This window comes from Corythoichthys intestinalis, chromosome 3, assembly GCF_030265065.1.
Source record: "Corythoichthys intestinalis isolate RoL2023-P3 chromosome 3, ASM3026506v1, whole genome shotgun sequence".
Classification (NCBI taxonomy): domain Eukaryota; kingdom Metazoa; phylum Chordata; class Actinopteri; order Syngnathiformes; family Syngnathidae; genus Corythoichthys; species Corythoichthys intestinalis.
Window position 1 is genome coordinate 25,817,162 of NC_080397.1, and position 27,734 is coordinate 25,844,895.

At 43.2% G+C, this 27,734-nt stretch overlaps 1 protein-coding gene across 1 annotated transcript; it reads left to right on the forward strand.

Moving 5' to 3' along the window:
* ak8 (adenylate kinase 8) lies at positions 1-26,663 on the forward strand. The gene is made up of 15 exons (XM_057831193.1): positions 1-79; positions 3,369-3,458; positions 3,549-3,633; positions 3,718-3,767; positions 3,834-3,944; positions 6,287-6,355; positions 8,103-8,184; positions 8,241-8,312; positions 8,377-8,583; positions 8,646-8,768; positions 10,985-11,074; positions 12,642-12,783; positions 15,324-15,398; positions 15,497-15,587; positions 24,690-26,663. Exons 2-15 carry the CDS (start codon positions 3,375-3,377, stop codon positions 24,789-24,791), a joined length of 1,383 nt encoding a protein of 460 aa, XP_057687176.1. The 5' UTR covers positions 1-79; positions 3,369-3,374; the 3' UTR covers positions 24,792-26,663.
* Positions 26,664-27,734: the final 1,071 nt, after the last annotated feature.

Consider the following 27,734-nt stretch of genomic DNA (forward strand, 5'->3'; position numbering starts at 1 on the left):
TGCCGAGGCAACGACGCAAGCACCCAACGAGGCGACTCGCAGCTGCGGATAGAAAGAGCAAAAAGACTAAAAGTGCGAGGTAAGTCTTGATCATTTTTGAAGCTTTTGACGCTAAACATGCAAGACGTCTCGGAACATTAGCATGTTTGAGTCTGTAGACAACAACGCTGTGTGCGTGCGTTTGTGACGTCACTTGACCAACCAGCACACTTAATCGAGGTAAACAATGAAATGACCTCTTAAGTCACTAAAAATATTATGAATCCTTTCATTTTCGAGTGAGATAACAGGGATATTATCTTAATGGCTGCCGTTAGTGATAAACACATTTCAATTAACGGCAGCACGAAAAGACCTCGGCCATGTTGGAAGGGGGACCTTCCCATTAAAGTCAATGCATTGACATTGAAATCTAGCGTCACCCAGGTTATTTTGTCAATTATAAAGCATTTGTTATTCCTCATTGTCTGCCGTTGATGGAGATAGATGCCCGATCCACTTGAAGCGGGAGGGCTAGCAGTGAATGGACAACATTTAAATTGGCCATTACATTCTCATCAGTTTTTTTTTTTTAATTCTATTTTTTTTTTATTATTATACAAATACATATATAATATACATGTATTTTTAGATAATACATTTCCGTTGACCTTTTCCAATCAAATATCATATTCATAACCTGCAAGGGCGTAGGTTTACACTCGGACGGTAGGGACACAACACTAGCAACTTTTCAGGATGCTCAAATTGTCCCCACCACCTTTTAAGCAACCTTATTTGCATTGTATAGAGTTCAGTTATATATATATATATATATATATATATGGCGGAAAATACAGACAAGATTGAAAAAGCAGTTTCACCCCTCTTTAAAAGAGACTGCTGTATTTTAAGATAAAACAACTGTTGTGTTTGATAGAACAATATGCCTATAGACCCTACCCACCGACGTCACAAAATCACGTGATCGCTGTATTGTTCCGCCCCCTTGTCCGTCATTTTGTGTCTGTATTATCAATGGTCTCAATTGATCGAGCAATTTATAATGCATTTCATGGAAGACCCGGTGCTTTCGGATGCCGTAAACTCACTTGATGCGTTGCATAAAAGGCGTTATGTGAAAAAGCTTCAGTTTATCCATTCACCAGATCCATATTTGATGCCTAAATCGATGTTTTTCGACCCGCTGTCTCCGCCGTATTTGCCTGACATCTGCTAGCTACCCTGATATGTACAACTATCTTGTCCACACAAAATCAGCCTATTCTCACGAAAGTTTGAAAAACTTTAAGAGCTTGGAGGCTTATAAATACTTCGTTGCTGGTTGGGTGAAACAGGTCCTCGTCCACGAAAATTTGGCAGGAATCTATCTTGTGCTTGGAAAGGTGAGTTACGAAATTTTCAATTCAAAATCTTTTGTTCTTGCTAACATCCAATGTCAAGTCTAATGTATTTCATGTCATTTGTCAATGGAGCTAGGGCTTTTAATGTTTATATGGTTTAGTGATAGTACTCTCACTACATACATACGTGTACTGGACTGTCTCAGGAAATTAGAATACACAATATTCTAATTTTTTGAGACAGTCCTGTGTATATATACAGGACTGTCTCAGGAAATTAGAATACACAATATTCTAATTTCCTGACTGTCTCAGGAAATTAGAATATTGACTGTCTCAGGAAATTAGAATATTGTGTATTCTAATTTCCTGAGACAGTCCTGTATATATACACAGGACTGTCTCGAAAAATTAGAATATTGTGTATTCTAATTTCCTGAGACAGTCAGGAAATTAGAATATTGTGTATTCTAATTTCCTGAAACAGTCCTGTATATATACACAGGACTGTCTCGAAAAATTAGAATATTGTGTATTCTAATTTCCTGAGACAGTCCAGTATGTTGTCGGCGATTAGCCTAGCAATGATCTCAATTGTGGTTGTCAGCCCAAAACCCTCTAAATATATATTAAATGCATCTTACCAGATATAAAATGACTACTACATAATCTGTGGTAATCGTTTGGAGCCCAGTTTTCTCGTCGAATTGCAGCAGCCCATCTCGCTCTCTCCTCTCCGGGTCTCTCGGAATCCGGTAGAACTTCAAGTCTCTCCGTCTATCTTCTCTGCTATTGCAACCGACCGCCACACACGCCTTCACCATTTGATTATTAATGTTAACGAGCAGAAAAACACGCCGTAAATAGGAGGAATGTACGTAGCCGTAACAGGCAAACACGATGTGTTGACGGACAATTGGGCGGCACCAGTCAGGAGGGCGGAGTTGTGACGTCACGTGGGTAGGGTCTATATGCTGCCATAGCAGATTACTGGCACATGAAGCCCCTGAACTATTTTTAATTTGTCCATTTTACCCTGAAAACCACCGTTTACAGACGTTGCACAACCGCTTTTGCTTCAACCAAGCCATAAAACAAAGGTAATTAATTATATTTATTATTGAAAATGTCTGTCGTTTTTAGCTTAAAATCATTCATTGATGTCTCATATTTCGGTTTAAAAAAAAAAATTAAAAAAAATCACTTTCAAAAATTATTCACTCACATATTTTAAACTTTTAAACAAATTATGTCACAATGAAAAAAATGGCGTCTTTAAAAAAGTCAGATATCTACCTCATAACTATCACGTAATTGTATTTTTTTGTTACTGTCGCATTTTCTCTAATATGTTAGATGATAAATAATTGATCCAAACAAAAAAAAAGTTGAAAAAAAAAAAAATGTTTAAAAGGGTAAATATATGAAAAAGAAAATCTCGACCACTCCTTGATGTCTGCGATTTCTGGATCGTGACCCTTGTTATATTACCATGCTTCACCCATAAAATCCCCCCAAAATCCAGCTGTAGCCATTCACAGCTGTGTCTTGACACTCAGTGATACATGCTACATGTAGTTTTTGGATTGGAAAAAAAGTAAGTACGCGATTATATCTCGTTAAAGTCATGGCGTCTGTAATTCTGTTCTCGTGTGCTCTCACCTCCAGATAGGGTTTTGCTGTTAAAATTTTTTTTTTTTTAAATGCCCTCCTGCTCAAAATGTTTTCCCCCCAGAAAATATAGATTTTAAGCTTTCCAATGATGTATCACACATGCATCTCGGACAATTTTGAAAGTTGGCTAAATTGGGGATCTCAGAGCAGAACCTCAAGTCACCTGAGTGTTTTCCGTCATTTATATATATATATATATATATATATTATATGTGTACTGTATATCGCAAAGCAAACCCCCCAAAATCGCAATGTCAGTTTTTTCCAGTATCATTCAACCCTATTAGGTAACCAGATATAACATTTCAGTTTTGATACTTATCCATACTGTACTTGGACGTCCGTCTGAAGGCGCAAATGACTGAGAGCGTTCAACCCCTGAGGGTCCCCCCTCAGATGTCCATCTATGCGGACCAGCACAACATCATCCACCTAGTCCAGGTCAGCTGCGATAAAAATCTTCTCGCTCACAATATAAAGCACCCGTTAGTTGCCGTCCAAATCCAAGGTTGTACGTGTGTGTGTATCAAGAGTATGGTGTCCAGTCTGGCTGTGGACCAGCCCGAAGACCCCATTGCGTACCTTCTGCATCTGCTGCAAGAGAGCAGCGTGCACGGTCAGTTGCCTCCGCGTGTCATTCCATTTCTGAAAACCAGGTGACGCTGTTTCACGCACATTCATCTTGCTTATGTGTCTCAAGTTCCCAGGGTGGTTCTGCTGGGTCCTCCTGCCGTAGGGAAAACCACTCTGGTGAGCGGAGTCGTCTTCGTCATGGCGCGACCATTCATCACGTGACTCCGTCCGTGTCTCCGTCAGGCCCGGAAGCTGTGCGCCGACGTCAAAGCGGTTCACGTTACCATGGAAAAGCTCCTGGAGAACCAATCGGAGCTTGGCGAACAAGCGCGCCAGTACGCGCTCAAGCAACAGGTACGCATTAGGTATAGAAATCGGCAAATTCTTGACGATACGATATCCTTTCTTTGGACGATGATACTAGGGGTAGAAACCTCTGGGTAGCTCACGATAGGATACGATTTGCGGTACAAGGATCACGATCTCACGATACGGCGATGCAACAATTATCGATACACCGGTCAGGAAATCATTCTATGATATTCTACAAAACAACTCATAAACGGGAAAAAAAAACATACTTCAGCTGTGAATTGGAATGAGTTTATCACGAGTAGATGTCAACGGATTGGACGTCTATGGCTGTCAGTGGCAGCCAATGCCAGGCAATGAGTTCATTTTGGGGCATTTCACGTCATTTCCTATTGATATTTGGTCAGTTCAGATTTTCGCAATTGAATAGAAACTGTTAATTTTGGGTGGAAATAATGCGGCTCACTTCAGTCATTAACTCACTTGCTCCCAAAAACGTATAAATATGTTCTATTCTTAATTGTTTCAGTGTCCCAAAGACGTATTACGTCTTTTACGTTTTTTTTCATAAGAGACATCTCTGGGTTCTGATTCAATTGAGCTCCAAAGCACAAAGCTGAAAATCCATTTTAAAGCAATAAAACTGGCCACTGGAGGGCAGTAGCGCAATTGGTAAGACCCGCAACCCGATTCAACGGTAACGAATGGCCGGGCCACACGGCCGGAGCGCCGGCGCAAGGATGCCAGGCGGCGGATGACCGAGCAGAACAACCGGGACCACCAGTGCAACGGACGATGTCGTTGAGTCTATGCTGCCCGCCGAGCAGACCCCGCAGAGACAAAAAAAAATCCATCTTTATGAGACAGGCGGCGATGAGGGAAAAGTTAACCCGGCTGTCGCGGCCACAACAGCGTCATCTCAGTTAGTAATGTGTAAATAAATTGTTACTTTGCTATCAAAAGCTCTATTTGTCTAGTTGTTTATGGTATTTTGTAAAAGGAAAACATTATTCAGATGTTTGGGATGTAACTAAAGCAAAAAAATAGCTGTGTTAAAGTTATGTTTGAAATGTATGCTTTCACAAAAAGCTCAATTTTTCTGTTTTTTCATCAGAAATTGGAAAATTGCTCAAACTAAGCTATTTTATAATGCTGTTTTCTAAAGAATGGAAAAAGATTTTTTTTTTCTGCTGAAAGAAGAGTGTCTTTCTTTTGGTGGGTTCCATGTTTATATAGCAATAGAACAGAATTTTCTGTGGGCCTTGGAAAATCAGTCAAAATCCAGTAAAACGGCCGGGAGCGAAGGGTCTTGCTCCGGTGAAAATGGCTGGGAGTGAATGAGTTAAGCAGATTGCATAAAAGGGGTTGTTGAATACACAAAAAAAAAACACGCAATCGCGAAAAGAGAGACACAAAAAGGGTCCCTGACAATAAGTGGGGATCAATAAAAAAAAAAAACTGATGGAAAACCGTGGTGAGAGGCAGACAAACGAAAAAAATAAGGCAATGATGCAACTAGTAAAGAAGGGATATACAAACTGTCAAACGGCAGCAAATCAATATCTCAGCAGGCCGCCTAGGATTGGTTTAAAGACACTGCTGATGACCTGGAATGGGATGCAGGTGCGATGTTGGGAACTCATCCCACATCTCTGTAACAAAACAATCTGACCAGCAGCAAAATGACAAAATAATGCTAGTCATCATACTAGCTTTGCTTGCTAGCTAGCACAGCTTTTCTCCCAGTCCAGGCCAACCGCGTCATCACCCCAGCGTGCATTGCGCGCGGAAAACATGGTGCCCTCCATAGGTCAAAACATGTGCTATATATTATAGATTTTTAAATCAATGGCAATATTTTATGTTTTTCTAATAACATATTGGAGTAACTGCGATTGGCTGGCAACCAGTTCAGGGTGTACCCTGCCTACTGCCTGTTGTTAGCTGGGATAGGCTCCAGCACCTCCGCGACCCTCGTGAGGAAAAAGCGGCATGGAAAATGAAAGAATGAATATTGTAGTAAGAGAAAACAATTGTGGCCTAGTAAAGCCTACAAGTCTTTAAGTCCCAGGATACCTTTAAAATGATATATTGATAACCTCATAGGCTAGAAAGTATCGCAACATATCACCTTTTTGAAATATTGTCACACCCTTAGATGATATTAAGGATATTTCATGTGACCAACAATCAAACTTTTTGTGAATGGATTGAAAATTTAGCAGTTTGTACACTCTTGCTGTAGTAAACGCTTTAATGCAATATGGCCAACAAGTGATGACGCTCATCCCTATTGACTCACACATCGTGCATAGGACATTTAGTTCGACATATGCTATCTGTTGTGATGCCCGACGAATCTGCGTTTTTGTGTGTTTGCTCAGGAGGTTCCCGATGATCTTCTGGTTGACCTGATTCAAGAGCGACTCAAAGAGTCAGACTGCTTCAACACAGTATGCAACTCAAATGACTTTATATGTGACTAGAAAATAACATTTTTAAAGAAATTGCATGGGGATGCTTGCTCCATTACTCTGGAAACTTCCATGGATCACTTCCTGTTGAATTTGGATCACTTCATGTTGATTTTGAATTCCTGGGTCATTTCCTGTTGACTTTTTTTTTGTCACTTAATGTTGGTTTTGTGGCATTCACGGTCACTTTCTGTTGCTTTTGTGTAACTACATCTTACATCTCATCTAAACTGTGAGAAATGTAGTGAACTCTGCTGGAAACTGTAGAACCAGAAAGACGTGAGCAAGAAGCTGCTTAGAGAGAAATGGGTGATGCATAACCTCATATGTTGCTCACACAACACAACATAATCATAATTAACTATGTGCATAAAAAAAGTTCCCACACCAGCGTTGCAATCAACTGGTCGATCATGAGCACCCCTGATTTAGCAATAAGCGGATTTTAAGGGGAGTGTCCGAAAAGTGTCATTGCATGAAATTGACTTTCCTATATATATGTAAAAGTTCTAAAACAATAAAACTGCAACAAGAATGTATGAAATGAACAAAAAAAAAAATTTTTATAATGGGTCAAAATAATTTTTCGAACAGATCATGTGACTAGCACCTTAGACAGTCAATTGCTTTGCATATATTCCCCCCCCCCAAAAAAAAATTAGGGGAGGGCAATTTTATTTTTCATATGATTTTTTTCTTTGATACAAAATATTTTTTGGGGATTGACTGAATGAGACACAAATGTCCTATTCATAAATGGCCCAAACACAAAAGGATTGCTTCAATCAAAGAAAACTAACAATGAAAAATTAAATGTTAAAATGCAAAATTTTCAATCTCAAATATTTTTTCGCATTCAAAAACGTTTTTTATGATTGAAATTTTCCTTGGTTTTTTTGTGATTGAAGTGATTTTTCTTTTTGGAAAAAAAAAAAATTAAGCAACTTGTTTTTTTGATTGAATAATAAAGACAAAAACATCCTAGCTAAAATATGGCCCAAACACAAATCAACATTACTTCAATCAAAAAAGTTGCTTCAATCAAAAAATGTTGACTCCAATCAAAAACAAATCAATTAGAAAAAATAGGCTTTCACATGCATTTTTTTGAGTTTCAAAATTATTTTTACATTCAAACACTTTTTTTTTTTTTTTTGATTGAAGTGACTTTTTTAAAATTCAAAATATATATTTTGATTAAAGCAACTTTTTTTTTTTTTTAATTGAAGCAATTTTTTGGGATTGAATAATTAAGACACAAATCTACCTCCATATGGCTCTGCCCAGGGGATACAATTTTTGACTGGAGTAACTACATTGGCACGACACCGGCGGGCGTACCATATTCAATTGTTGACGATCTTGGCGAAAAGTATTGCCTAAGCAGCCTGATTCAGAATTCCCCTCAAGAATGATAGGAAACAAAAAACGCTCATTGTCAACTTATTATTATAAATATTGTTGTAAATTAATTTTATTGCTGACACTGCGTTTCGGGGTCATCAACATGTTGTGCCCCCCTGCCCCTGGTTCATATTCGTGAGAAATCTAACCCTGACCCCAGTTCAATAATCTATTTGGTCTACTGAATGTCCCATTCCAAGCAAAAACTTTACATGCAGGTTATGTTGTTATATCGTCCCTACCAAGGTTGAGACCGAACCTACGCCCCTGATTTACGCCCTGAGCTTTTGGCGATAAGGAATCACATTCGGGTGTGTTTTAGGGCTGGGTGCTGGACGGACTTCCTCAAACTCGCCTTCAGGCTCGGAATCTCCAGCAGGGTGGCGTCATTCCCAAGCATGTGGGTAAGTTTAGCCGTGAGCTGCGAGCCTGCACGGTGACAAACACCTCTCCGCATCAGTTCTGCTAGCCGCTGCTGAAGACGTTCTCCTGGAAAGACACCGGGGCGGGCTGACGGATCCGCTCACCGGAGGTATGCAACTCACCTTTCCGCGTCGGGTCACCGCCCAATCATCCAACTGTTTTTCCGTGCCCAGACGTGTACCACGAGACCTTCGCGCAGCCCACCGATGATACAGTGCGGCAGCGCGCGGAAAGGAGGAGCGATGCCCTGGATGGCGGTCTGAGTCTCAGGGCGGGCCTGCAGCGCTACTGTTGTGAAGTCACCGGGATAAGCTCCGCCTACCGACACATCCTCAAGACGGTGGACGCTGATCAGCCCCCTCTCGACGTCTACCAGCAAGGTCCCGTTCATCGTTTGCGTGCACATTTACTCGTGCGCTCACCCGCGTGTTTTGTGTCATAGTGGTGGCGTTCTTGCGTACTCGCCGTTGTTCCAGAACTCCCAGAGTGCTCCTCTTAGGTCCGCCCGGCTCGGGAAAGAGGCATCAAGCCAAGATGCTGGCCGACAAGTACAAAATGGTGGACGGTACGTTCACACAGTATCAGTACCGATACGACACTAAAATGCTGTCGTTGTTATCGGGATGTTCGAAGAAATACCACGCCGATGTTGCGCATAGTTTTTTTCCCATATCTAGTTTCCAACCGCCAGTAGACCTATCCAAGAAGGCCGCCAGCTTTGCATCCAAGCATAGCATTGTCTTGCTTGGATGATGCATCCAAGACAATTTTAGATGTTGTTCAGCTGTGAATTGAAATGAGTTTATCACTTGTTGACGTCCAATCCATTTGAAGTGGAAGGGTGGCGGCGAATGAACAATCAAAGCTCCCGCTTCAAATGGCTTGGACGTCTAGTGCCGTCAATGGCAGACAATGGGTAAATAGTACATACCTGTCAACCCGAGGCCGTTGGCAGTCTTACAACTAGTGACGTATGCCCTTACAAATTGGTGACAAATCTTACAACTGTTTGGTTTTGTGTTGGTTCCCTCCTAGTGTGTTCCTGTGATTGCCCATTGATTTCACCTGTTGTACCTGCTCCTAGTGTATCCGCCAACTTGCATCCTTCTGTGTCACCCATCTGTTCCTCGTTTTTTCGTTACCCCTTGCCTCTGTGTGTACATAAGCTCCCAGTTTCTTTTCACTTCTTGTTGCGTCATTGTCAATGCCCGAGTGCTCGTCAGCGTTTGTTCTCCACAGTTTTCGCCGTCCAAGCCCTTGTGTTCCTCAGGTCCACACTACCCGCGTATCCTGAAACAATGTGGTATATAGCGTGCAATATGAAACAAAAATAAAACTCAATTTTTAAAAAATATGAATTTATTGGTAATATTGTACCATATAACCTGGAGCAATCAAATAACAATATCTCCAGCTAAATCATGATTACGAAAATTAAAAGTGACTTTTGTTATAATTGTATGTAGCACTTTTGGCAATTTCTATCATGTCTCAACGGCTGCACTTCATGGCACTTCAGCTCGCAATTCAGTTTGACTTGAAGGTAGTTCATTAGTGTGTCCAATTATAAATGAAAAAGGTCAATTGATAAAATTAACGCACCGATGCTATCTTTGAGTCAGGGAACAGTTCTTTTGCTAATTCGGAGAAGTGATCAGCAATAATTCCGGGCAAATTGTTTTCGGCAACAAATTGGCACAATAAAATCTTCGCTTTCGTCACTTTCCATTCTGCAGACTTCATCTTTATGACCAGTGTTGTTAATCTTACTTTTAAAAAGTAATTAATTAGTTACCAATTACTTCTCCCAAAAAGTCTTTCATTTAAAAAAAAAAAAAATGCTATGTTTGGAAGTCATTGATTTATTATTTCATTTCGACGTGAAAGTTTTAAAACTGTTTCATCATTTTAAGATAGATTCAAGTCAAGATTTTGCTGATTTAGGAGTATTTTAGATAAAAAGTTACTTTGGTTCGCTAGGAAGGTTCACCACAACAGAGCCTTTCTGAGAAGTGTACTGCTCTAAAATGGCGGCTGTTTACTAAGCGCCACCGATTCTGTCATTTCGCATGTAGTTCTATATGCATGAGATATCTAGGTGTAGATTGTAGGCTGTTGGCTACAGTCAGGAAATATTGGCGCTACCTAGCCTAGCATCGCATTTGCAACAGCGTCGCAACAAACACTTCGCTCTCAGTGTCTCGTGACTTTTCTTGCGTCATTCAACCAACGTAGTAACGCATAGTAACGCACATTGTCTCGTTGCCGAAACGGTGACAAAATCCGAACAGAGAAAAAAAAACGTAATGCACGAAAAACGTACAGATTTTGAACGTACTTCGTTCCCATTTAAAAATCAGTGCTCACTTGTACAAATTACGCCGAAACCGTACAACTTGACAGGTATGATAGTAGTTGCCTTAACATTGAAAAAATTGAGAAATAAGCTAGCTATGACTTAATTTGAACGTCAGTGCATTGACGTTGATGGGAACCTAGCCCTTACTCACATGGCCACTCTGACGCCATGTTGGTAGGGGCGTTGAGAGGTCATTTTTCATCCTTCTGCTGTGAAAATTAAAAACTTTCAAAAGATTTTACACCAGTGCTTTTATTTCCGTAAAATTTCATGAATTTAATGAAATTAAGTATTTTTCTTCGATTAGACTTTTTTGGGGTACAAAAAAAGCTAAACTCAATGCAATTCAGTGCAACGGCGGAGCGTTGAGACAGGTTTGTTCACATACCGACCAGAAAATGTCACCATTGCTCTTGTGTCAGTGTGTTGCAGCGATCTTCTTGAATGGGCTCAAGCGGATCAGTCTCCTGTCGGGGAAGAAGTCCGATCGTACTTGCGGCACAGTCGGACAGGTGGGCTGAAGTTCACCATCTATTCCGGTGTTTGATCACGCAAATCACGGCGCAACAACTCGGGAGCCATTTTGGTGTGGTCCGCCAAAGTGAATTATGTGCATCGACTTTATATTTCTCACTGGAAAAAAAAAAAGACTAAGGTCACTTCCTATTGATTTTTGCAGGCATTAAAATCTCTCACCTTTCGGCGAAATTCGCCGTTTTGAAGTCAGAAAGGGTGACCTACATGAATTGTGTAGATCCGAGGAGAATTATTTTTTGGGGGGGGGAATGGGGGGGTCGTCAGATTTTTTAAAATTATTGTTATTCTTAATATTATCATGTGATTAACTTAATACGTAAACTGAGCACTTCAGAAATGGGTCCTTTAAAAAAAGTGACACTTAGACAGTCAGCAAATCCTTCTGGCTGCTTCGCTGTTGAGAGCCAGTCATAGGCCCAAACTGTGTTCCAATATTCCAATCGCGTGCACACTCTTCACGTGTACATTAAGTGCTTGAAGAGCCTTTGGTTGCATTGCAAAGCTGCGAAAACAAAAAGCAGGCCTTATCCACGCCGGGGCAGACCAGAGGGCAGCATACAGTACCCTCCATAATTATTGGCACCCCTGGTTAAGATGTGTTTTTTAGCTTCTAATATTTTTTTTTAATTCAAATAATATGGGACCTTAATGGAAAAAAGCGAAAAATCCAACCTTCAATCCAAGTGCATTTATTCAGTGGGGAAAAACTACATACACATAAAGAAATAATTATTTGACATCAAATAATGTGTGTCACAATTATTAGCACCCCTGGTGTTAATGCTTTGTACAATGCCCTTTTGCCAAAAAAACAAGGTCTGGGGACTGAGATGGCCATGGGAGGAGCTTGATTTTGTGTCTGGTGAACCATTTTTGTGTAGATTTGGGCATATGTTTAGGGTCATTGTTTTGCTGAAAGACCCAGTGACGACCCATCTTCAGCTTTCAGGCAAAGGGCAATAGATTTGGATTTAAAATGTCCTGGTATATCAAAGCGTTCACCCTAGGTTCCCAGGGCCTTTGGAAGCGAAACAGCCCCACAGCATCACTGACCCACCCCCATACTTCACAATGGGTATGAGGTGCTTTTCAGCATGCGCATCTTTCGTGGCATGCCAGACCCACTTAGAGTGTTTGGTTTCTCATCAATATATTGGGGCATTTCCAAGTCACTGTACATTTTGGGTCATTGACTTTGAATGGGTTGAAACCCTGGGTTACATCTGATTGAATCCAGTCACTTCCTGTTCATTTTGGGTGACTTAATGTTGATTCCTGATCACTTTCTGTTGATTTTGGCACATTTCTTGGATTTATTATTAGTATTTTTTTTGTAACGTTCATTTTTTTGTCGGTGCTGTATTTGGAAATGAATGGGGAAGTTTATCCAAACTGTAAATTATTGACAATAAAAAATAAACAGTATAAAATGATATGAAATTAAATCATTGTCCATTTCAAGATTAAAAAAAAAAAAAAGTTGTGGTCTGTGGGTGACAAAATGACTTCAACGTGGCTGGTGTTCTTTTTGTGTGTGTTCAGTTCCAAGCAGCGTGGTTCTGGAAGTCCTCCAGGAGCGTCTGAATCGTGTGGACTGCAGCCAACGAGGCTGGATCCTTCACCACCTGCCATGCGACCTCCAACACGCCCAGCATCTGGCACATTCGCTCAACGCGCCAAACAGGTTCCAACTTGCAAACCACTGAAACGTACCCTCTGAACTCTAGGTACCATCAACGACGATAGAAGTCCAATCACGTGGCATACAATCATCCTTCTGCTGTGAATTGAAATGAGTTTGTCACCAGCAGACATCCTATCCGTTTCAAGTAGGAGGGTGGCAGTGAATGGCGTACCGCAAGCAACACATCACTTCCGCTCATTAATTTTCATGATGTTAGCTACTGTTGTTAAGGGGGGACACGGAACCGTTTGTCCCTGATAGAAAATGAATGGAAAATGGTGTACGAAGGAGAGAGAGCTAAACCTACCAATTCTTTCCGAAAATGATGTCCCTGGTGCCAAATTTCACCGGCAAAGATGTGGAAGAACATAAAAATGTTCAGTTAAAGAGATGGCTTGAGTGTCGAGGGGTGAAATAGACGAAAAAAACGAGCCGACCGAAGCATAGCTTTTTTATCGACACCTTTTTCTTACGCAACTGACAATGACATTCTCCTGTTTCAACAAGCTATCCTTTACCACCAGCCCTGTGAATGAATGAATTATATCCTCTGGTTGTCCGACGTCTATGACCGTTCTCGGGGGTAATCTATATTGTTTGTTTTGCGTAGCGATCACAAATGCTACTCAGTGACAGCCAACGAACACTTTTAATTTTTTTCATTGATAAGAAATCATAATTATATAATTTATTTACACTTCCCCCTCACTAAAGTTGTTTTTTTTTTTACAACAGAAAATGTAACTGTGGCAGTCAGATACCATTTTAATTCTTTTCAGGTATTTGTCAGACAGAAGCAGCACGGCACAACGTCATGCTAAAAATTAAGTTAAAAATATCAAAATGGCTTACCTCTTTGTCCTCTGAAAGACAATGCCAACCCAACAAAATGTTTACTGCATAAATGTTTACTGCCGAGCTGGCGTTCCGTGCAAGTTGATTCATTCTTTACATTTTTCGTCCGAGTTTTTGGTTTCATCCTTCATATGTCGTAATGTCTAGAGTCGTTTCTACAAGTTCCAAAAAAGCAATGTGTGATCGGCATGTTCGTTTTTGAAAGATTACCGGATAAAAGTAGCATAATTAACATGGTGTCTATGTGAGGATGAGTCTATAATGTCCCTCTTCTGCTTTACTTCCGTTTTACGATGCGACGTCACGGTCTAAAAATAGCATGCGTGCGGTACAACATTAATGTTAATATGTTGACTTTGATGGGAACGTCGCCCCTACCAACATGGCAGCCCTGAGGCCATTTTTGGTGTGGGTAGTCACACGTTACATTGACTCCGTTACATTTACTTGAGTAACTTTTTAAGAAAAATGTACTTCTAAGAGTAGATTTCTAAGTAGTAGATTTGTGAAGAAGAAACACTACTATTACTCCGCTACTTAGGGCTACACTAGTCGTCACATTTTCCCTCTTTATTCTAAATACTGTATAAGATTTTACTTTTTTTCTACCATTGATGCTAACAGTGGCTCTATTAGTTTCACCAATGAGATGTAGCAACAATCATCCCGTGACTCCATTAAACCAATCAGACTCAAGCTTGCCATTCTGTGATCCCACCAGCCAGTTCAATCATGCGTCTTTAAAGCGCCGTAAAAATGGAAGTATTTAACATAGAGCGCTAGCCTTAATGTGACCCTAAAGCGTGGATTTTAACCTCTCTCCCAGTTTTTATTTGCCATGGAAAACCAGATATAGGCGCCTTTTAATTTCATAATAGTGTGGATAATGGATGGATGAATGGATGGAAATGTTTTCTCCACTAGAGGGCCTTCATGCTCTTTGGACGTTTCTGTAGATTTTTTTTCTCTCACCGGAATTAAATGATTTTAAAAATTTTCTGTGGCTTAATATGGTTATGTCATATTTTATAGTACAGTATAATAATAACAGTTCATATAGACAGCTGCGGGGTAAAAAAAAAAAAAAGGATAAAAAAAAAAAAACAAAATCAAACATCGTAAGCAGTTACTCACAATGTTACCCATTACTTCAGTATTCTTTTCACCAAACACTTTTTTACTTGTACTTGAGTACATTTTTTGGATGACTACTTTTACTTGAGTAATATTATTTTGAAGTATCGCTACTTTTACTTGAGTCTACAATGGTTTCCTGACCCGTGATTCTATACTTTTTGTATCTCCAAATTGTAAGATCGTTATCGTGAGCCTTGTATCGCAAATCCTATCGTATCGTGAGCTACACAGGGATTCCCATCTTTGGTCATATGTTTCTAGTTGCCCCAACATTCACAGGTAGTGACACGGAATTGCCCCCAAAATCAACAGAAAGTGACTCAGAAAAAGCCACCAAATAAACAGGAAAGTGATCCAAAATCAACAGGAAGTGACCCTGACATGCCACAACATGTACATGAAGTGACCAAAATCAGCTAAAAATGACCAAATCAACAGGAAGTGAGTTGAAATGGATTGGACATTTAACGCCGTCAATGGCAGCCAATGAGTTGAGAGTACAGGAAGTAGTTGTTGCCGTGGCCCGACGCTTTTGTTCTCGCCTTCAGGGTTTTCTTCCTGGAGTTGATTGACGAAGTCTGTTTTCACAGAAGAGCCAGCAAGCGCTCCACGGCTGATCCCAGGTCAGTCACAACACAACATTTGAACCCAAAAAGAGTTTATATTTGGTATGAATCATTCAACTCCGATCATGTGATGAGCTATGTCAATTCCTTCTCAGCGGTAACTCTCCATCCCGCGAGTATGACATTAATACGCGCTCGGTGACGTACGCCATCGAGGTGTACAGGACACAGACTGCAGGCCTGCAGGTAAACACGCACATGCAGTTTTGGATACCAGCCTTGCATTAACACCATTTTTTTTTGGCTGCCGATTCTGACAACCAGCCGATACTGTTGCCATACTACGTTATTTTTATTTTTTTCCCGTTACTTACTACTTAAAGTGGGAGGGATGGCATAATCTTGGGAGGGGGGATAAGTGCTCTTTTTTTTTTTTGGCAGCGGTGTGCTTAAGTGGCAGCCATCTTGGGTAGGGCAACAATTGATTGTAAACTAGATCTCAAGAAGTACATATTGCGCAGTATCTGAATATGATTTCTTAGTACCAGAGGTGGGTAGTAACGCGTTATATTTACGCGAGTAACTTTTTGAGGAAAAATGTACTTCTAAGAGTAGTTTTACCATACTTTTTACTTGAGTAGATTTGTGAAGAAGAAACTGAACTCTGCTACTAATAGTCATTATATTTTCCCTCTTTATTCCACATATAAGATGTTACTATTTTTTTCAGCGATGCCAACAGTAGCTCTACCAGTTTCACCAATGACACGTCGCAACAATAATCGCATGACTCAATGATACCAATTAGACTTAAGATTGCCGTTCTTTGATCAAGCCAGCCTGTTGAATTGCGTGGTGTTTTTGAAGCACCGTAAAAAAAAAAGAAAGATTTGACATAGAACACTGCCCTCAACATGAGTCGAAAGCACGGATTTTAACCTCTCTCCCAGTTTTTATTTGGCACCGATTGGCCACGGAAAACTGGAGGTATGACCCTTTTAATTTCATCATAGGAACTATGAAGGAACTATTCCCTATTCAAATGACAAACTTATTTTCTCCACTATAGGGCTGTTTGGACGAATGATGCTTAAGTTCTGCAGATTTTTTCTCTCTCTGGAATTCAAAAAAAAAAATTTTTTTTGTACTTCTTTGGCTTAATGCGGTACTGTAATAGATTATAGACAGTATAATAATCACACTTCATATAGATAACTTCTTGCTGAGAAAAAACCCCAACATTGTTTAAAAAAAAACATACAGTGCTGGCCAAAAGTATTGGCACCCATGCAATTCTGTCAGGTAATGCTCAATTTCTCCCAGAAAATCATTGCAATTACGAATGCTTTGGTAGGAATATCTTCATTTATTTTGCTGGCAATGAAAACACACAAAAGAGAATGAATATTTTTTTAAATTAGTATTTATTTATTTATTTATGGAATTTTATTGTTATCATCATCGGTATCATTAACAATCATTGTGTTACGTTTCTGGGTGAGCGGGGGACCCAGATGCAGAGAGGAAGGCAAGGTGGCAGAGTTAACAATTGTTTATTGCAGAATATAAAGATGGTCTGTGTCCAAAAAGTCAGGCGGCAGTTGTTGGGTGACCAGGCAAGTTGTCAAGGCAGGCGAGTAACATAGAATCTGTAAGCAAGGCAGAGTGAGTAGAATATCAGAAATACTTGGAAAAAAGCAAATGCTAGCGTCACAAACTCGTCAAGTAGAGTAGTTGATCTGGCGATGAAGTGATGCCAGGGACTGGCTTAAGTAGGCTGCTAATGATGATCGACTGCACCTGGTCCCAGGCTCACCCATCTGCCCAATCCTGCAATCAAGACACACACGCACGCACACACACACAAACAGGGAGGAGGAGCAGGGCTCAGGAGACTGAGGCCCTAACAGTACCCCCCCTCCTACGGGCGCCACTTGGCGCACCAGCCAGCCGACCAGGGTTCTGACGGTGAAAGTCACGGATAAGGGACCGACACAGCACATGGCGGGCGGGGACCCAGCTGCGCTCCTCAGGCCCGTAACCCTCCCAGTCCACCAAGTACTGGAGGCCCCGACCTCGTCGGCGGACGTCCAGCAGCCTCCGGACAGTGAAGGCGGGATGCCCATCGATGAGCCGGGGAGGAGGAGGAGCTGGCACCGAAGGAGACAGCGGACTGGATGAGACTGGCTTTATTTGGGACACATGGAATGTGGGGTGGACTCGAAGAGAGGCAGGAAGCTTGAGGCGGACAGCGCTTGGGTTTACGATTGCCACGATTTCGTACGGGCCCACAAAACGCGGCGACAGTTTTCTGGACTCCACTTTGAGGGGGAGGTTACGGGCACTGAGCCAGACCTGCTGTCCGACGTTGTAGGTGGGCGCAGGCGTGCGGCGGCGATCGGCCTGCGCTTTGGAGCTTGAGGCTGCGCGGAGCAGGGCCGTGCGGGCAGTCTTCCAGACCTTGGCACACTTGCGCATGTGGGCTTGTACTGATGGAACAGCACATTCCGTCTCCTGCGACGGAAACAGGGGGGGCTGGTAACCTAATGAACATTGAAAGGGGGACAAACCAGAGGAAGCGCTTGGCAGCGTGTTGTGCGCATACTCGACCCAGGCAAGATGTGAGCACCAGGAAGAGGGATGCGTGCTGGTCATACAGCGCAGGGCTGACTCCAGTTGTTGGTTGGCTCGTTCTGCTTGCCCGTTAGTCTGTGGGTGGTATCCGGAAGACAGACTGATCTTGACGCCCAGGGCTGCACAGAAAGCCCTCCAGACTTGGGAGATGAACTGGGGACCACGGTCAGACACAATGTCAGCAGGGATTCCATGAAGACGAAAGACGTTGTTGACCAGCAGGTTTGCCGTCTCCTTAGCAGATGGGAGTTTGGGTAATGCAAGGAAATGAGCAGTCTTTGAGAAACGGTCTATGACTGTGAGTATGACTGTATTACCCTTAGATGGCGGGAGACCAGTGACGAAGTCAAGAGCAATGTGCGACCATGGGCAGCCAGGAACAGGAAGTGGTTGAAGAAGACCGGAACTGGGCTTGGTGGAGGTCTTATTACGGGCGCAGACCGTGCAAGCTGCCACAAAGGCTTTTGTGTCCCCTTCCATGGACGGCCACCAGAATCGCCGTCTGATAAAGGCCAGTGTTCTACGCACACCAGGATGGCATGTCAGGGGTGTGGAGTGCCCCCACTCCAGCACCTGGGCCCGGACAGAATCAGGCACAAACAAACGGTTCCTGGGGCCTCCCCCTGGATCTGCTTGTTGCGCTTGGGCCCGCTTGACCACCGACTCGATCTCCCAATTGAGAGATGCCACAAAACAGGAAGGGGATAGAATGGGTTTGGGTTCTGGTCTTTCACCATCGGGTGCGAACTGGCGGGACAGTGCGTCAGGCTTGATGTTCTGAGACCCTGGAAGGTAAGAGAGAGTGAAGGAGAAGCGGTCAAAGAAGAGAGCCCACCTTGCCTGCCTGGAGTTCAGTCTCTTGGCCGACCGAATGTACTCCAGGTTTCGATGGTCTGTCCAGACGACAAATGGGTGCTCTGCCCCTTCGAGGAAGTGGCGCCACTCCTCCAAAGCAAGCTTCACTGCCAAGAGCTCCTTGTCGCCAATGCTGTAATTGCGCTCTGCCGCCGATAGCCTGCGGGAAAAGAATGCGCATGGGTGTACCTTGCTATCCTCCGAGCGCTGGGAAAGCACGGCTCCCACTCCTAGATCTGAAGCGTCCACCTCGACAATGAACTGGCGTGTTAGGTCAGGGTGACAAAGGATGGGTGCAGAACTGAACCGCCTCTTGAGATCACTGAATGCTGCTTCCGCTGCAGCAGTCCACTTGAATGGTACTGACGGAGAGGTGAGGCCTGTGAGGGGGGCAGCAACCCGGCTGTAGTCCCTGATGAATCGCCGGAGGAAGTTCGCAAATCCCAAGAAGCGCTGCAGGGCCTTCCGTGAGGCTGGTCGGGGCCAATCAGTGACAGCTGTCACTTTGGCGGGGTCCATTTTCAATTCTCCCTTAGCGACGACAAAGCCAAGGAACGTGGTATGAGCGACATGAAATTCGCACTTCTCGGGTTTGACGTAGAGTTGGTTTTCAAGTAGCCTTTGGAGCACCTGCCGAACATGACCTACGTGTGCTGTGAGGGAATCTGAAAAAATAAGAATGTCGTCCAGGTAAACAAACACAAATACGCCTATCATGTCCCGCAGGACGTCGTTGACAAGGCACTGGAAGACGGCAGGCGCATTAGTCAAACCAAAGGGCATCACCAAATACTCGTAGTGGCCACGATGAGTGTTGAAGGCCGTCTTCCATTCGTCCCCCTCACGGATGCGGACCAGATGGTAGGCTTGGCGTAGGTCGAGCTTCGTGAAGACTGTGGCACCATGAAGGGAAGCAAAGGCAGAGTCGATAAGAGGAAGTGGGTACCTGTTTTTGACTGTTATGCTGTTAAGGCCTCTATAGTCAACACAAGGTCGCAGGGTCTTGTCCTTCTTGCCTACAAAGAAAAAGCCAGCCCCCACCGGCGAAGAAGATGGACGGATTACACCAGCAGCCAAAGATTCCGAGATGTATTCCTCCATAGCTTGCCGTTCCTGGCGCGAGATGTTGAACAGCCGTCCACTGGGAAGAGGCGCCCCAGGCTTCAAGTCGATGGTGCAGTCATAGGGCCTATGAGGTGGTAGCGACTTGGCACGGCTTTTGCTGAAAACGGGAGCAAGATCGTGATAACAGGCTGGAACAAGGGACAGATCTACCTGCTCTGGAGCTGGTTGTGCAACAGTGACCACGGCGGCAGATCCCAGGCAGTTACTGAGGCAAAAGTCGCTCCAAGCCGATACGCTGCCCCCCCTCCAATCGATATTGGGGTTGTGGGTCTTAAGCCAAGGCAGGCCGAGAACTAAGGGCACTTGAAGATTCTCAAAAACATAAAACTTTATTACTTCTCTGTGGTTTCCCGAGAGCACTAAGGATAAGGGGGCAGTCTCCTGAGTCACACAATATAACAGGTCGCCATTGAGGGCTCGGGCCTTGATCGGGGTTTTTAGGGGCAGTAGAGTGATCCCCATCTGGTCGACCAGGGCACGGTCAATTAGATTATCGTCTGCACCAGAATCAACAAGGGCATATAACGGGATAGACTGTTCTCTCCAACAAAGCATGGCAGAAAGCTTTAAACGTGCGATTGTTATGGTTTGATCATGACTCACCGGGCTGTTCTTGTTGGAGAGTGGAGTGGCCCTCCTCCCTGACCGCACAGGGCAGTTGATGACAAAATGGTTTTCACCCCCACAGTAAAGGCACAAATTGGCACACCGCCGGCGCTCCCTCTCCTCAGTGGAAAGCCGGGCACGTCCCAACTGCATTGGCTCAGGCCCTGCGCTAGGGCGTAGAGTAGACGGGGAGCCGTGCCCTCCATGGAATGAAGGTGTGAGTGGGACATGTGGCTGGGTGGACGAGAAAGCCAGTGGTCCCAGATGTCTCAAACGTTCCCTGTGGCGCTCACGGAGACGACAATCTAGCCGGATGGAAAGGTCAACGAGCTGGTCGAGGTCAGCAGGCTCATCCCGGGCGGCCAACTCATCCTTAATTGAGTCGTTAAAGGCACCCCGGAAGATCTCCTGGAGTGCCACATTGTTGAAGCGACTCTCGGCGGCAAGCGTCCTAAAGCGGATTGCAAATTCTGCTACGCTGTCTGTGCCTTGCTGGAGCGACATGAGGCGCTTCGCTGCCTCCCTGCCGCGCACTGGGTGATCAAACACCTTTTTCATTTCCTCCGTAAAGGCGTGATAGGAGGAGCAGGCAGGAGAGCACCCCTCCCATGTCGCTGTAGCCCATTCTAGCGCGGCACCACGAAGGCAGCCAATGAGGTATGCTATTTTGGCATCTTCGGAAGCGTACGTGTGGGGCTGCTGCGTGAAAACGAGTGCACATTGAACCAAAAAGGCTCGACAAGTCCCCAAGTCTCCGTGATAAGGAGCAGGTGCCGGGACAAACGGCTCTCTGGAGGTAAAAGGGGCTGTGTAAAGCGACTCCGGAGCAGGTGGCACCTGCTTAAAGGCTTGAGGGGAGGAGAGCCCAGCCTGGAGTCGAGCCAGGGTTTCGGCAAATTCACTTAACTGTCTCGACAGGGCGGAGATTGCCTCACCGTGTAGCTCCAGAAGGACGTCCTGGGCAGCTGCTTGGCGGTGAAGCGGTTCGGTCTCTGCTGGGTCCATATTACGGCCAGATCAAGCTGTTACGTTTCTGGGTGAGCGGGGGACCCAGATGCAGAGAGGAAGGCAAGGTGGCAGAGTTAACAATTGTTTATTGCAGAATATAAAGATGGTCTGTGTCCAAAAAGTCAGGCGGCAGTTGTTGGGTGACCAGGCAAGTTGTCAAGGCAGGCGAGTAACATAGAATCTGTAAGCAAGGCAGAGTGAGTAGAATATCAGAAATACTTGGAAAAAAGCAAATGCTAGCGTCACAAACTCGTCAAGTAGAGTAGTTGATCTGGCGATGAAGTGATGCCAGGGACTGGCTTAAGTAGGCTGCTAATGATGATCGACTGCACCTGGTCCCAGGCTCACCCATCTGCCCAATCCTGCAATCAAGACACACACGCACGCACACACACACAAACAGGGAGGAGGAGCAGGGCTCAGGAGACTGAGGCCCTAACACATTGACAATTACAAAATGTGATATGATTCGCCTGAAGAAAAAACCAAAGAAGACGACAAAGGCGGACGAGATGAAGCATATGCTTATCAGTTTCCCGTCCCCCATACAACTAAAGACGCACATTCAGGCATGGAACATACATCAAAACTGTAGAATAACACAGTCAACAATCTGGGTTTAGTGACTAAGCGTCCAGTCAAGCAGCTCGATTAATTATAGGGCGTACAAGGTCATGACTTTGTCATGTCCCTGACATTTTTGCATCTGTTTGCTGTGGAACATTTTGTTGTGGCTATGTGTGTGATATGTTGTCACAACTGGTGTGAGTAGCGACTCAAAATGCTTTTCTTATAAGTCTCTTAGAGCCTGCAATCCAAGACCCAGGTGTTGGCTATTTTCCCAGCTTTCTTGAGTTGACGTGATTTTCTTGCAATTTCGGCATTTCGGCGAGTTAAGCAGGGCAGTCTTGGTCTTGTGGTCTGCCAGCTTCATGAGCACCGTCACCGGTCCTCTCCCCCCAGATGGGAGCAGAAGGCAGCGAAGGATGTCCAGCGGTTCCATGTTTATTCCATACTCTTTCAGCTTAGCAATTGCCAGTTGCGCCACTGTGTCCCCTGGGCCAGACGTCAGTTGTAATCCAGAAATGATGAGCTCATTTGCGCGTCGGCACTGGTCGAGATTGTCAGCCAAAATTTACAGCTTCTTGATGCGAACGTCTCTCTCCTCGACCGCCTGCTTGAGTTTCTCGTTTTCAGTGCGAATTAAATGGAGCTCTCTGACGATTTCTTGATTCTGGTTTTGAATCAAGCCAGTCAAGGAGACCTCCAACTTCTGTATGGAGGATTTAATTCATCCAAGTCTCCAGGTTTCAAATTTTTTGGAGCCATACTGGGAGTTGAGCTTGCTGGCCCTGAGCACTTATAGGTTAAGATAAGAGAGTGCTTCAGAGTGCGTCTGTACGCGGCGAAGGCTGAGCAGCGTATCATTTTAGTATTTACACAAAACTCCAAAAATGGTCTGGAAAAAAGTATTGGCACCCTCAGCCTAATGCTTAGTAGCACAACCTTTAGACAAAATAACTGCGAACTGCTTCCGGTATCCGTTCAATGAGTTTCTTACAATGCTCTGCTGGAATTGTAGACCATTCTTCTTTGGCCAACGGCTCCAGGTCTCTGAGATTTGAAGGGTGCCTTCTCCAAACTGCTATTTTCAGACCCCTCCGCAAGTCCGCAGGTGTTCTATGGGATTCAGGTCTGGCCTCATTGCTGGCCACATTAGAAGTCTCCAGTTCTTTCTCTCAAACCATTTTCTAGTGCTTTTTTGAAGTGTGTTTTGGGCCATTGTCCTGCTGGAAGACCCATGACCTCTGAGGGAGACCCAGCTTTCTCACACTGGGCCCTACAGTATGCTGCAAAATTCGTTGGTAGTCTTTAGACTTTATAATGCCATGCACATGGTCAAGCAATCCAGTGCCAGAGGCAGCAAAGCAACCGCAAAACAACCGCAAAACATCAGGGAACCTCCGCCATGTTTGACTGTGGGGACCGTGTTCTTTTCTTTGAAGGCCTCGTTTTTTTTCCTGTAAACTCTATGTTGATGCCTTTTCCCAAAAAGTTCTACTTTTGTCTCATCTGACCAGAGAACATTCTTCCAAATGTTTTGGGCTTTCTCAGGTAAGTTTTGGCAAACTCCAGCCTGGCTTTTATATGTCTCTTGGTAAGAAGTGGGGTCTTCCTGGGTATCCTAGCATTGAGTCCCTTTTCATTCAGACGTCGACGGATAGTACGGGTTGACACTGTTGTACCGTCGGACTGCAGGACAGCTTGAACTTGTTTGGATGTTAGTTGAGGTTCTTTAGCCACCATTTGCACAATATTTTGTTGAAATCTCTCGTCAAATTTTTTTTTCCCTAGGGAGGTTAGCCACTGGACCATGGGCTTAATACTTATTGATGACACTGCGCACATTAGACACAGGAAGATTCAGATCTTTGGAGATGGACTTGTAGCCTTGAGATTGCCCATGCTTCCTCACAATTTTGCTTCTCAAGTCCTCAGACAATTCTTTGGTCTTCTTTATTTTCTCCATACTCAATGTGGTACACAGGACAGAGGTTGAGTCAACTTTAATCCATTTTAACTGGCTGCAAGTGTGATTTAGTTATTGCCACCACCTCTTATCTGCCACAGGTAAGTAACAGCTGCTGTTAATTACACAAATTAGAGAAGCATCACATGATTTTTCAAAGGGTGCCAATACTTTTGTCCGGTGCATTTTTCATTGCAGGCAAAATAAATGAAGATATTACTACCAAAGCGTTTGTAATCACAATCATTTCCTGGGAGAAATTGAACGTTATCTGACAGAATTGCAGGGGTGCCAATACTTTTGGCCAGCACTGTAGCAGTTACTCACAATGTTACTCATTACTTGAGTATTATTTTCACCAAATACTTTTTTTACTTGTACTGGTGCACATTTTTTTAGATGAATAATTTTACTCTTACTTGCGTAATATTATTTTGAAGTAACGCTACTATTACTTAATTAAATTTTTTGGCCACTCTACCCACCTCTGCTTAGTATTCACCGATGACATTATTTTAGTACCGATCGGGTGCAACACTATGTTATACTTTTACAATTGTAGCAACAAGCTCATATTTGTGTGTGTGTAGTGTGTGTTTCCAGACGGTGTGCACGTGGATGCCGATCAGGATCCTCAGTCTGTTTTTGACGCCATCGACAAACAACTCATTATTCAAACACACATGTATTGACAGACCTACGGAGCCCCTAAAGGGACATCGACAGAAATAAAATACATTTGGACCATCTGTTGTGCACCAGATAGTATGTGGTGCGCACTAGCAGCTATCTGGTGCGCTCGAGAAACAATATGGCGCGCACCAGATAGTATGTGGTATGTACTAGAAACTCTGGTGCGCACCAGATAATATGTTGTGCGCACTAGAAACTATCTGGTACGCACCAGAAACAATCTGGTGCGCACAAGAAAACTATTGGTCGTTCCGTGACGAAGTAATGGTGACGATGTGTAACTAATGCAGTAATATCTTTATTTTATCTTTAGTCCAAGATTGAAATAAAGCTCAACTAAATCCTGTCTTATCATTTTTAGCACCCCGAAACTGTTGGTGTCCGATGCGCACCTGCAGTTTGCGCACCAGATTGTTTCTCGTGTGCACTAGATTGTTTCTAGTGGGCACCAGATGGTTAAATTTATTTACCCTATTGTTCTAAAGCCTAACCCTAAACCCAATACATAATGAGCCTTCATGATAATCGTATTTTCCGCACTATAAGGCGCACCTGAAAGCCTTAAATTTCTCAAAAGCCAACAGGGCGCCTTTTAATCCGATGTGCCTTATATATGGATCAATATTCGTTAATCGTGGCATGACATTCCATTTAGCTCAGCTCCATTTTGTGAATGCACAACACAAGCCCAACCACTACTACTACTACTACTACTACTACTACTGCGTCTTATAATGCAGTGCACCATATACATATGAAACAGTTTTAAAATAGGCCATTCATTGAAGGTGCTCCTTATACTCTGATGCACCTTATAGTGCGGGAAATACTGTAAATGTTTATTTTCCCTGCAGTGCATCGTATCATATAGAAAATGTGACTACTCTGTTGTACGATGCCGCCTCAAGTTTAACTTCATGATAGGGCTGTCAAACGATTAAAATTTTTAATCGCGTTAATCACAGCTTATAAATTAATTAATCGCAATTCAAACCATCTATAAAATATGCCATATTTTTCTGTAAATTATTGTTGGAATGGAAATATAAGACACAAGACAGATATATACATTCAACATACTGTACATAAGTACTGTATTTGTTTATTACAACAATAAATCAACAAAATGGCATTAACATTAGCATTCTGTTAACGTGATCCATGGATAGAAAGACTTGTAGTTCTTAAAAGATAAATGTTAGTACAAGTTATAGAAATTTTATATTAAAACCCCTCTTAATGTTTTCGTTTTAATAAAATTTGTAAAATTTTCCATCAAAAAATAAAGTAGTCGCTCGCCATTGTTGATGTCAGTAATTACACAATGCTCACCATAAAATCAGTTGCACCAAGGCGCCAGCAGAGGGAGACAAAAAACACAAGTAACAAGTGGCCATGACACTGTTCTGTCATTTTAATCTGTTTGAGCGCGGCATGTGCGTTAATTGCGTCAAATATTTTAATGTGTTTAATTTAAAAAAAAAAAATTACCGCCCGTTAACGCGATAATTTTGATACCCCTACTCATTACAATATTAATAAATTAGAGGAATGTTTGTGTCATGGTAGCCCTCCTACAAAAACCATATTAAAACTAAAAATAAATTTCCCTCCCGCATCTTTTTCCATTTTCAAACATTTTTGAAAAAGCTCCAGGGAGCCGCTAGGGCAGCGCTAAAGAACCTCGGGTTGCTGACCCCTGCTGTAGGGGCTCCAGAACAGACACACATGCAAAATTATTTTATTTTGGCACACTAGTTTGACATTGTGTACATTTGTTTGAAAGAATGTAAGTGGAAGTATTTCCCGAGATTCAATGCTAAAGAATAATCGTGAAAAGTTCTGTACACCCATTCAATTCATTGAATAAAAATCTTAAATGTGACTATTGAAATGCTATTGTGTCGTTTGCACTCTACATATAATAAAACATAAGGATAGATGTTTTAAGGCAGAGTTGGGGGCCATCTTCTATGGGGGGATTTCTATGTCGGGCATCGGACCAATAATGAGTGATTTATCCACTAAAATACTGAAACTGGCAGGATTCTTAGTTGTATTGAGTTAATTTTGTCTACACTTATAGATTAGTTGAATTTTTCTTTTATCTCAGACAATAGTTTTAGGTTGTTTTATTTACCTGACAGGTTTCGGCGACTACTTCCGCCTTCATCAGAGTGTCACTGGTGTTGGTGTGACGCATCTTTTATCAGCTGATGGATGAAGGTGTGATTCACCTGTCAGATTTGACAGGCAAGTCACGTCCTTTGCTGACCATTTACTCTTCCAGGATGCTGGTTCAGTTAGTAGAGAACATATAAGCATGTAATAAAACAACCTAAAACAATTGTCTCGGATAAATGAAAAATTCAACTAATCTAGCGGAATTCTTAACAGAGTTACAAACAATTTGGGTTAATTAACGTAGCTTTGATTCAGGCGGAGAAACTGTGAGGCGGACGTGCTCACCGCTCTGCCACCGTGCCGCCAATCCCGGGCTCTGGCCTTTCTGTGTGGCGTTTGCATGTTCTCCCTGTGCCTGCTTGGGTTTTTCTCCGGGTTCTCCGATTTCCCCCAAATCCGAAAAACATGCATGGTAGGCTGATTGAACACTCTTAATTGTCCCTAGGTGTGCACGAATGGTTGTTTAGTCTCCTTGTGCCCAGGTTCAGAGTGTACCCCGCCTCCTCCCCATAGTTAGCTGGGATTGGCTCCAGCACCCCCGTGACCCTCGTGAGGATAAGTGGCTCGTTAAAATGAATAAATTAATCAATGAATAAATTATTCAGGCTAATAGGGAATGGGACGTACTACGTCATTGTTTGGACGCGCCTCCATGCTGGCAATATGATTCACTTCCGGGTCGGCAGACTCAATGCGGATTGTAACGTGTGGTCGTGCTAAGCTAACTCTTTCGGTGTTTTAGAAAGAAATTATGGGTG

Bases quoted from the DNA above. Each gene is read 5' to 3' on its own strand.
- ak8 (XM_057831193.1), top strand. From the start codon at position 3,375: ATGACTGAGAGCGTTCAACCCCTGAGGGTCCCCCCTCAGATGTCCATC. The intron at 6,356-8,102 runs GTATGCAACTCA...GGTGTGTTTTAG, and splicing joins AGTCAGACTGCTTCAACACA to GGCTGGGTGCTGGACGGACT. The intron at 8,769-10,984 runs GTACGTTCACAC...CTCTTGTGTCAG, and splicing joins CAAGTACAAAATGGTGGACG to TGTGTTGCAGCGATCTTCTT.